A 12143-nucleotide genomic window follows, 5' to 3' on the forward strand; every position below is an offset into this window, starting at 1 on the left:
TGGTGTCCGCTAACGATTGGAGCTAATTTTTCATTCAAAAAGTCAAATTGCGCTCCTTCCCTTCTGAGCCCTGCCGTGTGCCGAAACAGTGGTTTACCCCCACATTTGGGGTACCAGCATACTCAGGACAAACTGGACAACAACTTTTGGGGTCCAATTTCTCCTGTTAGCCTTGTGAAAATAAAAAATAGCGGGCTAAAAAATCATTTTTGAGGAAAAAATTTTTTTTTATTTTCTCTGCTCTGCGTTATCTTCTGTGAAGCACTTGGGGGTTCAAAGTGCCCAACACACTTCTATATAAGTTCCTTCGGGGGTTTAGTTTCCAAAATGGGGTCACTTGTGGGGGAGCTCCAATGTTTAGGCACACAGGGGCTCTCCAAACGCGACATGGTGTCCGCTAACGATTGGAGCTAATTTGTTAAGCACCTGGGGGGTTCAAAGTACTCACTATGCATCTAGATAAGTTCCCTGGAGGGTCTAGTTTCCAAAATGGGGTCAATTGTGGGGGAGCTCCAATGTTGAGGCACATAGGGACTCTCCAAACGCGACATGGCATCGCTAAATATTCCAGCATATTTTCCATTCAAAAAGTCAAATGGCGCTCCTTCCCTTCTGAGCCCTGCCATGCGCCCAAACAGTGGTTTATGACCACATATCAGGTATCGGCGTACTCAGGAGAAATTTCCCAACAAATTTTAGGATCCATTTTACCCTGTTGCCCATGTGAAAATGAAAAACCTGAGGCTAAAACATAATTTTTGTGAAAAAAAGTACTTTTTTTTTCTACGGATCAATTTGTGAAGTACATGGGGGTTCAAAGTGCTCATTATGCATCTAGATAAGTTCCCTGGAGGGTCTAGTTTCCAAAATGGGGTCACTTGTGGGGGAGCTCCAATGTTTAGGCGCACAGGGACTTTTCAAACGGAACATGGCAACCGATAAATATTCCAGCATATTTTCCATTCAAAAAGTCAAATGGCGCTCCTTCCCTTCTGAGCCCTGCCGTGTGCCCAAACAGTGGTTTATGACCACATATGAGGTATCGGTGTACTCAGAAGAAATTGCCCAACAAATTTTAGGATCCATTTTATCCTGTTGCCCATGTGAAAATGAAAAAAATGATGCTAAAAGAAAATTTTTGTTGGAAAAATTAAAATGTCCATTTTTTCCTTCCATGTTGCTTTAGTCCCTGTGAAGTACCTGAAGGGTTAATAATCTTCTTGAATGTAGTTTTGAGTAGCTTGAGGGGTGCAGTTTTTAGAATGGTTTCAATTTTGGGTATTTTCTGCCATATAGACTCCTCAAAGTGACTTCAAATGTGAGGTGGTCCCTAAAAAAATGGTTTTGTAAATTTTGTTGTAAAAATGAGAAATTGCTGGTCAACTGTTAACCCTTATAACTTCTTAACAAAAAAAAATTTGTTTCCAAAATTGTGCCGATGTAAAGTAGACATGTGGGAAATGTTATTTATTAACTATATTGTGTCACATGCTTAACCCAGCAGGAAGTACGGCGGCGTCTACAAATCACTAAAATTGACAAATCCCCGGGCCCGGATGGGATACACCCCCGAGTACTGCAGGAATTAAGCACAGTCATAGATAGACCACTATTTTTAATCTTTAAAGATTCCATAATAACAGGGTCTTTACCACAGGACTGGCGTATAGCAAATGTGGTGCCAATATTCAAAAAGGGGACAAAAACTGAACTTGGAAATTATAGGCCAGTAAGTTTAACCTCAACTGTGGGTAAAATCCTGGAGGGTTTTCTAAGAGATACTATACTGGAGTATCTGGAGAAGAATAACCTTATGACCCAATATCAACATGGGTTTACAAGAGACCGTTCCTGTCAGACTAATCTGATAAGCTTTTATGAAGAGGTAAGTTCCGGACTGGACCAAGGGAATGCAGTGGACGTGGTGTACATGGACTTTTCAAAAGCTTTTGATACGGTGCCACACAAAAGGTTTATACATAAAATGAGAACAATGGGGATAGGGGAAAATATGTGTAGGTGGGTTAAGAGCTGGCTCAGGGATAGGAAACAAAGGGTGGTTATTAATGGAGCACACTCGGACTGGGTCACGGTTAGCAGTGGGGTACCACAAGGGTCAGTTTTGGGCCCGCTTCTTTTTAACATATTTATTAATGACCTTGTAGGGGGCATAGAGAGTAGAATTTCAATATTTGCAGATGACACTAAACTCTGCAGGGTAATTAATACAGAGGAGGACAATTTTATATTACAGGAGGATTTATGTAAACTAGAAGCTTGGGCTGATAAATGGCAAATGAGCTTTAATTGGGAAAAATGTAAGATCATGCACTTGGGTAGAACGAACAAGTTGTATAATTATGTGCTTAATTGTAAAACACTGGGCAAAACAGTCACTGAAAAAGACCTGGGTGTATGGGTGGACGACAAACTCACATTTAGTGGCCAGAGTCAAGCAGCTGCTGCAAAGGCAAATAAAATAATGGGATGCATTAAAAGAGGCATAGATGCTCATGAGGAGAACATAATTTTACCTCTATATAAGTCACTAGTGCGACCACACTTAGAATACTGTGTACAGTTCTGGTCTCCGGTGTATAAGAAAGACATAGCTGAACTGGAGCGGGTGCAGAGAAGAGCGACTAAGGTTATTAGGGAACTAGGGGGTCTGCAACACCAAGACAGGTTATTACACTTGGGGTTATTTAGTTTGGAGAATCAAAGGCTTAGGGGTGATCTTATTACAATGTATAAATATATGCGGGGACAATACAAAGACCTTTCTAATGATCTTTTTACTCTTAGACCTGTGACGGGGACAAGGGGGCATCCTCTACGTCTGGAGGAAAGAAGGTTTAAGCATACTCACAGATGCGGATTCTTTACTGTAAGAGCAGTGAGACTATGGAACTCTCTGCCATATGATGTTGTAATGAGTGATTCACTACTAAAATTTAAGAAGGGACTGGATGCCTTTCTTGAAAAGTATAATATTACAGGGTATATACACTAGTCTCCTTAATATTGCGTTGATCCAGGGAGCTAGTCTGATTGCCGTATGTGGAGTCGGGAAGGAATTTTTTTCCCCAATGTGAAGCTTACTGTTGCCACATGGGTTTTTTTTGCCTTCCTCTGGATCAACATGTTAGGGCAAGTTAGGATAGGATATGGGTTGAACTAGATGGTCTTAAAGTCTCCCTTCAACCTTAATAACTATGTTACTATGTTACATACCTCTCTGGTTTAACAGAATAAAAATTCAAAATTTGAAAATTGTGAAATTTTCAAAATTTTCGCCAAATTTCCATTATTTTCACAAATAAACGCAAAAATTATCGACCTCAATTTACTACTAACATGAAGCCCAATATGTCACGAAAAAACCATCTCAGAATCGCTAGGATGCATTGAAGCGATCCTGAGTTGATACCTCATAAAGGGACACTGGTCAGAAATGCAAAAAATGGCCAGGTCATTAAGGTCAAAATAGGCTGGGTCATGAAGGGGTTAAAGGGATATTTCTGTCATTGAAACTGTTGGAGCATTGCTAGGATATCTCATCACTTTATTATCAATGGGGGGTCTAACCTCTAGGACCCCACCTCCCCAAATATATAGAAATGAGCACCCATGACTTAAAAAGAATCAGTTACTGTACTTTATTTTAGAAGGAAAATTCTGAAAAACTTATTAGATTGGAGGCATCACGGCTTATGCATTGTATGCAAGAAAATTATGATTTTTGCATAAAACAGTAAGGATGTTAATTTTTTGTTTTTTAAGATCTGATTATATTAAGAAAAATAGCAGTATGGACACAATATTTAACAAGTTTATAATCTCTCTGAAAGCCCCATTACACAATAGAATGGTCATCCGACATCCGTCTCTCCTAACTTCCTGCTACACAGGAATGCTTCGCTGGCCCAAGCGTTCCTGTGTTCCCTATGAAAAAGCAAATGCCAGACTTTTTTTCCCCCCATACACTTTAGACTGTCAACCGATGCCGCTAATATTGGCAGTTTCTATATATGAAGGCCTAAATTGTCAAAAAATGGAGTTCAACAGTGATTTAGAAAGGTTTTCTTCAAATTTCCGGTTCAGAAATCTGACACAGTTCAGTAACATGAACCATGTCCTTCTAAAGTGCAGCACACTATAATTTCAACGATCTAAACAAATTTAAGTATGGAGTGTGCCATTTATGATCAACAATTGCCTGCAGCACAAATTATTATTTTTTTTTCTGTAATAAAGAAGTGTGCATGGGGTTTCAGTACATGACACATATACCCTCAAATTGTGCAATTCAAGTGTTCCAAATAAAAGTATCGATGGTAAAATGGATTCGCTGAGTGCAAATTTGATGCAGATTTCTAAACTCAAAAATCCACAGTATTTCTGCATTTACCATCCGCACCTATTTAAGCACTTATAAAATTCCAAAAAATAATGCTAGTCCAGCAGTTACACCTGCGGATTTGGGTTCCCCATTGAAATGAATGGGTAAAATCCGGTTCGTAAATTTGTGTTTCCGCAACAGAAACTGAATGCTGCCGATGTGAAAGACACAATTTCCAATTCCTTTAGGGATTCAAGCATGTGATGGTATTAAGTTAAAACTCTTCCACTTTGATGATATTGTAAAATGCTGTGGATATTGCATGCAGAAAGTCCACACTACATACGCAATTTGGGAGCCTACCCTGAAAAAAACCCTTTCCTCAAGTTGAGCGATTTACTCCAGAATATGCCACGTGCACACCTTCAGTTTTTGTAAGCCAAAACCAGGAGTGGGTGATATCTTTCTATTAAACTTTCCTCTGTTTGTCCCGCTCCTGGTTTTTTACCTTACATATACTGAGTTCAAAAACTCACCAGATAGTCAAAGTGTGAGCCGGGCCTTATTCTGTATTTCTACTGCATTGCACCAGAAAGTAAAGTGGTATGAAGGACACTTTCACTTTGTGAGTGTTTAGCAAGATTCTTCTTTTCATTGCTCCAATAGACTGAGAGGGTTCACTTCATGGCTTCTTAATTTAACCTCTTCTGAGCAGTTTAAAACAAAAAAAAGTGGAAAATTATTTATTTATAAAAAGGGAAAGTTCAATTAAAAAGTTTCCAAGCTGTGATTATATGGCAGGGAATGGGTGGCAGAGGCAGATATCTCTGCGCTTAAGATTTACAGTAGCGGTTTCACTTGTATTATTAGTAGTGATGAGCGAGTATACTCGTTACTCGGGTTTCCCCAAGCATGCTCGGGTGATCTCCGCGCTCGAAGATTTAGTTTTCGTTGGCTCAGCTGCATGATTTGCAACTTGTAGACAGGCTGAATACATGTGGGGATTCCCTAACAAACAGGCATTCCACACATGTATTCAAGCTGTCTAGCAGTCGCAAATAATGCAGCTGAGGCGACAAAATCTAAATCTCGGAGCACGCCAAAATACTCGGAGACCACCCGAGCATGCTCTTGGAAACCCGAGTAACGAGTATACTCGCTCATCACTAGTTATTAGTAAATGGCTGATGAACTAAGGCTGGTTTCACACTAGCGTTTTTTAGCGCTGTGCTTCATGCGCGTCCATGCGCATGCGTCCTGCGCCCCTATCTTTAACGTGGGGGAGCATGGTCTAGCGTATGCACGCGTTCGTATGCGTTTTCGAGCGCATGAGTTTTTTTGTAGTGTGTGCCTAGGCGCGCCGGACGCAACCTGTTGCATTTTTGGTCCGCCTGTGTTTAAAATCGCATGCGTTTTAAGAGTTAACATGGCTAGAAACTGGTTAAAACGCATACGCATAAGAAAAGCAAACGCATACAAAACGCATGATGCATTTTTTGCATGTGATTCTATTGCGCACTAAGCGCAGCACTAAAAAACCATAGTGTGAAACTAGCCTCAGTCCATGGTCAAGAAAACCATGATATTGAAGTTTGGATATATAGGTATTTTTTCGTTCTGCATTCTTCAACATTGTGGAAGTGGACCAAGTTGGTATACTTATATTATTCCTTCCTGCATTTTTTTTATGCATTTATATAATGATTTTATAACTTTTTGTTAGGTAAAGAAGAATCATGCCAGTTCAAGGAACTCCCTCTAGAAGCTTTAGCAAGAAGTAGAGAACTTACTTATCAATGGCTTCATACACAATGTGGAGACATAAATACGAATCGTTCTGCATCTTCCAGGTGGTATAATGGTCTTATTGTACAAATGATTTGCTGATGCAGTGCTTCATGCAATACATATAAGGAGAGAAAGAGATCAGGTCATGTTCACACCATCTCCTTTAACATATATGTGGCCCATTATAGACTATGAATAAGACTGCCTTTGTTGTAGACATAATAAAGCGAATGTAGTTATCACACTGAAACAGGATGAAGGTTGCCATGTACTATCAGCCACATATATTATTTATTTTTTTAATATAGGACTGTGCATGGAATTTCAGTACATGACGCATACGGTATATACTTATACAATTCAAGCGTTCCAAATAAAAGTATCTATTGTACAGTCGATTCACACATAGCAAATTTGGTGTATGTAAACTGAAATCCACAGGGTTTCTGCATTTATCATCCACACATATTTTCTGCACTTATTCTTTTCAATTTACCAATGGATGGTAATCCCTGGTAATTCATAGTGAAGCCAGGTGTACACTCCCTAGCTTCATCGGTGCGCATGCCCAGGGAGGCAGCGGTGATGTAGGACTCCCTGTCTCCCTGCTCACGTGCAGCTGCCAAGTTCCTGTTAAAGTCTTCTCGAACAGATTCAGCAATTTTTCACTACAGCTGTTAGAAATATAACACTAAATTAATGCAATGGTTTAATTAGGTAGTAAAAATACGTATTGGTTTATTTTATGCATTACCCCATCTAGTCATTTGCTGCAAGTGCACAGCTTGGATGGTTTATCCTAGTTTCGGTAGGTCACCTGTAGACCACAATTCTATATTTTTCCCCAAATGTGATATTCCTGTGATTGATGAATATGCAGATATCGAATATACCGTCCCATTTCTAGCCCCATGGTATAGAATCAAGTCTGTAGTTTGAATCATTCTATGTCCTTTTATTGCAGTAAGCGTTTATTGCCTGAATTAAACCATGACGTTCTGAATGGAAGACGTGTCCAGCTTGTGGTAAGATATTATCCCATATATTTCCCTTAGGGATTATTATCTGATTCTATCTTAACCGCTAAATATTCTGAATAAAGACTCTGCATAAATTTACATACAATAAATGGCCATGTGCTAGGCATACCACAGAACTGACTGATAGTACTGATTGTAGATGGCAAACCATAAATAATAGATATGTAATTGTATCAAGGTGTTGGTTAATCCACTGCGTACATTACTGGTGACGCTGGCATGGTTTACATCAAGAACCAGAACGCTGAGGTACAATTTGCATGCTGATGATTCATCCCTCCCTTATTATTGTTAGAGATTGCATTCTGTTTTGGCTCAAGGTTATATTATTATTTCATTTTTTTCTTTTCTACGTTTCCAATAATGTCAAAAATGTTTCAGTGAAAACTCATAAGAGAAAGTGAAATATTGTCCATGCACACGTTTATGGAAAAGTAAAACTCTATTGACTGCGCACATGTCCATGGGAAGGGGTTAACAGATGGTCCGCCTATAGCTTTGCCTATTCCCGCCCAAAAAAATTATAATGGAAAACAACCATAGATTTCACCCATTTCAAAGTATTGCAGACCGAATAGTCAGTGCAACCAGACAGATGACTTCTCTAATTATCAAGCCTGTACATTCTGGAAGATGAAGAAGAGTTTTAAACCAGCAATAACGGTTCCTATACTTTGGGCAATGGTATGATTTGTGCTCTTGGAATAGTAAGATATGCATGTTTTGTCACAATTTTCAGAGTAATGCTCCTCTAAGCAAAGAAGCTGATGACTTGGACCTGTTGTCTGTGAAATCTGGCAGTTCAGTATCTCAATACAGAGAAGAAAAAGTGAAAACTCAAAGAAGTTTTGGGACATATTCTAGTAAGTTATATATTTAAATGGTAAGCTTTTGGAAATCTGATGACATTGTGTAAAGGAGGACCAACAGGTTATAGGTTGAACTCTTTGGACTTAAGTCTACCTTCAACCTTAAAAACTATGAAACTGTTGGTTCTCTTGACATAGGGAAGAATGACACAATACCTTCTCAAGATGTATTGTGCTATTCCTCTGTTATTCTTCCTAGAAATTTCTGAATATATTGACAGCTGGGTGTTACCTGTGGGGGGCGAGTCCCTACACACTTTCCAATCAGTGCTGACAATGTTAGACTGTGGAAAGACACACCCTGTGTATAAGAGGGTTGCCAATTTTCATTTGTCATTATTAATTCTGTTCCATGATAGATGACCGAACAACACCATAATGCGGCATTTTATGAAAGGATGCTTAAGAATAAATACTTTACTAGCTGAAGAGCCCGGCGCTGCCTGGGCATAGTAACTAACTACGGTTAGTTATAACAAATTATAATGATTATATATATATATATACACTCACTGGCCACTTTATTAGGTACACCTGTCCAACTGTGTGTTAAGACTTAATTTCTAATCAGCCAATCACATGGCGGCAACTCAGTGCATTTAGGCATGTAGACATGGTCAAGACAATCTCCTGCAGTTCAAACCGAGCATCAGTATGGGGAAGAAAGGTGATTTGAGTGCCTTTGAACGTGGCATGATTGTTGGTGCCAGAAGGGCTGGTCTGAGTATTTCAGAAACTGCTGATCTACTGGGATTTTCACGCACAACCATCTCTAGGGTTTACAGAGAATGGTCCGAAAAAGAAAAAAAATCCAGTGAGCGGCAGTTCTGTGGCCGGAAATGCCTTGTTGATGCCAGAGGTCAGAGGAGAATGGGCAGACTGGTTCGAGCTGATAGAAAGGCAACAGTGACTCAAATTGCCACCCGTTACAACCAAGGTAGGCAGAAGAGCATCTCTGAACGCACAGTGCGTCGAACTTTGAGGCAGATGGGCTACAGCAGCAGAAGACCACACTGGGTACCACTCCTCTCAGCTAAGAACAGGAAACTGAGGCTACAATTTGCACAAGCTCATCGAAATTGGACAGTAGAAGATTGGAAAAACGTTGCCTGGTCTGATGAGTCTCGATTTCTGCTGCGACATTCGGATGGTAGGGTCAGAATTTGGCGTAAACAACATGAAAGCATGGATCCATCCTGCCTTGTATCAACGGTTCAGGCTGGTGGTGGTGGTGTCATGGTGTGGGGAATTTTTTCTTGGCACTCTTTGGGCCCCTTGGTACCAATTGAGCATCGTTGCAACGCCACAGCCTACCTGAGTATTGTTGCTGACCATGTCCATCCCTTTATGACCACAATGTACCCAACATCTGATGGCTACTTTCAGCAGGATAATGCGCCATGTCATAAAGCTCGAATCATCTCAGATTGGTTTCTTGAACATGACAATGAGTTCACTGTACTCAAATGGCCTCCTCAGTCACCAGATCTCAATCCAATAGAGCATCTTTGGGATGTGGTGGAACGGGAGATTCGCATCAGGGATGTGCAGCCGACAAATCTGCGCCAACTGTGTGATGCCATCATGTCAATATGGTCCAAAATCTCTGAGGAATGCTTCCAGCACCTTGTTGAATCTCTGCCACGAAGAATTGAGGCAGTTCTGAAGGCAAAAGGGGGTCCAACCCCTTACTAGCATGGTGTACCTAATAAAGTGGCCAGTGAGTGTATATATATATATATAATATAAAGCTGAGTGTAGAGCCCCGCCCACTCTGCATAGCCACAGCCACATTCACTATATCCCACATCATCCCATCAGCCAGAGTTACCGGACTACTATCCCTATCTCACATCATCCCGTCAAAGCCACCGGACTACTACCCCTAATATACCACATCGTCCCATCCCTTTAAGAGAGGCCTGGGGTCAGAACCACAGCGCTGAGGGATTTGCCCTAACTTCCATACCGGGATCCCTTTAAGAGAGGCCTGGCTTCAGAACCAGAGCACTGAGTGGAATTGCCCTAGCTTCCATACCAATGATCCTTTTAAGAGAGACTGGGGTCAGAATCAGAGCACTGAGGGATTTACCCTAACTTCCATACCGGGGATCACTTTAAGAGGGGCCTGGGTTCAGAACCAGAGTGCTTAGTGGAATTGCCCTAACTTCCATACCCATGATCCCTTTAAGAGACCCTGGGGTCAGAACCACAGCGCTGAGTGGAACGGTCCTAACTTCCATATCGGGGTTCCCTTTAAGAGAGGCTTGGGGTCAGAACCACAGCGCTGAGGGATTTACCCTAACTTCCATACCAGAGATTCCTTTAAGAAAGCCTGGGATCAGAACCAGAGCGTTGAGTGGATTTGCCCTAACTTGCATACCAATGATGCCTTTAATAGAACCCTGGGGTCAGAATCAGAGCGCTGAGGGATTTGCTCTAACTTGCATACCAATGATCCCTTTAATAGAACCCTGGGGTCAGAATCAGAGCGCTGAGGGATTTTCCCTAACTTCCGTACAGGAGATACAGTCATGGCCAAAAGTATTGACACCCCTGCAATTCTGTCAGATAATACTCAGTTTCTTCCTGAAAATGATTGCAAACACAAATTCTTTGGTATTATTATCTTCATTTAATTTGTCTTAAATGAAAAAACACAAAAGAGAATGAAGCAAAAAGCAAAACATTGATCATTTCACACAAAACTCCCAAAATGGGCCAGACAAAAGTATTGGCACCCTCAGCCTAATACTTGGTTGCACAACCTTTAGCCAAAATAACTGCGACCAACCGCTTCCGGTAACCATCAATGAGTTTCTTACAATGCTCTGCTGGAATTTTAGACCATTCTTCTTTGGCAAACTGCTCCAGGTCCCTGATATTTGAAGGGTGCCTTCTCCAAACTGCCATTTTTAGATCTCTCCACAGGTGTTCTATGGGATTCAGGTCTGGACTCATTGCTGGCCACCTTAGAAGTCTCCAGTGCTTTCTCTCAAACCATTTTCTAGTGCTTTTTGAAGTGTGTTTTGGATCATTGTCCTGCTGGAAGACCCATGACCTCTGAGGGAGACCCAGCTTTCTCACAATGGGCCCTACATTAAGCTGCAAAATTTGTTGGTAGTCTTCAGACTTCATAATGCCATGCACATGGTCAAGCAGTCCAGTGTCAGAGGCAGCAAAGCAACCCCAAAACATCAGGGAACCTCCGCCATGTTTGACTGTAGGGACTGTGTTCTTTTCTTTGAATGCCTCTTTTTTTCTTCTGTAAACTCTGTGTTGATGCCTTTGCCCAAAAAGCTCTACTTTTGTCTCATCTGACCAGAGAACATTCTTCCAAAATGTTTTAGGCTTTTTCAGGTAAGTTTTGGCAAACTCCAGCCTGGCTTTTTTATGTCTCGGGGTGAGAAGTGGGATCTTCCTGGGTCTTCTACCATACAGTCCCTTTTCATTCAGGCACCGACGGATAGTACGGGTTGACACTGTTGTACCCTCGAACTGCAGGGCAGCTTGAACTTGTTTGGATGTTAGTCGAGGTTCTTTATCCAACATCCACACAATCTTGCGTTGAAATCTCTTGTCAATTTTTCTTTTCCGTCCACATCTAGGGAGGTTAGCCACAGTGCCATGGGCTTTAAATTCTTGATGACACTGCACACAGTAGACACAGGAACATTCTGGTCTTTGGAGATGGACTTGTAGCCTTGAGATTGCTCATGCTTCCTCACAATTTGGTTTCTCAAGTCCTCAGACAGTTATTTGGTCTTCTTTCTTTTCTCCATGCTCAATCTGCTACACACAAGGACACAGGACAGAGGTTGAGTCAACTTTAATCCATGTCAACTGGCTGCAAGTGTAATTTAATTATTGCCAACACCTGTTAGGTGCCGCAGGTAAGTTACAGGTGCTGTTAATTACACAAATTAGAGAAGTATCACATGATTTTTCGAACAGTGCCAATACTTTTGTCCACCCTCTTTTTTATGTTTGGTGTGGAATTATATTCAATTTGGCTTTAGGACAATTTTTTTTGTGTTTTTTCATTTAAGACAAATTAAATGAAGATAATAATACCAAAGAATTTGTGTTTGCAATCATTTTCAG

At 40.9% G+C, this 12143-nt stretch overlaps 1 protein-coding gene across 1 annotated transcript in view; it reads left to right on the forward strand.

Annotated features, from left to right (window-relative positions):
• Nucleotides 1–12143, forward strand: part of LRRIQ1 (leucine rich repeats and IQ motif containing 1) — a 267121-nt gene that overhangs the window by 234169 nt on the left and 20809 nt on the right. Inside the window, exons 23-25 of the mRNA XM_073556994.1 lie at nucleotides 6066–6192; nucleotides 7095–7155; nucleotides 7910–8033. Of these exons, the coding sequence (XP_073413095.1) occupies nucleotides 6066–6192; nucleotides 7095–7155; nucleotides 7910–8033 (312 nt within the window). The remainder of the gene's footprint in view (nucleotides 1–6065; nucleotides 6193–7094; nucleotides 7156–7909; nucleotides 8034–12143) is intronic.

The sequence above is a fragment of the Dendrobates tinctorius genome, unplaced genomic scaffold (genome assembly GCF_039654945.1).
Source record: "Dendrobates tinctorius isolate UK_male_01 unplaced genomic scaffold, ASM3965494v1 ptg000241l, whole genome shotgun sequence".
NCBI lineage: Eukaryota > Metazoa > Chordata > Amphibia > Anura > Dendrobatidae > Dendrobates > Dendrobates tinctorius.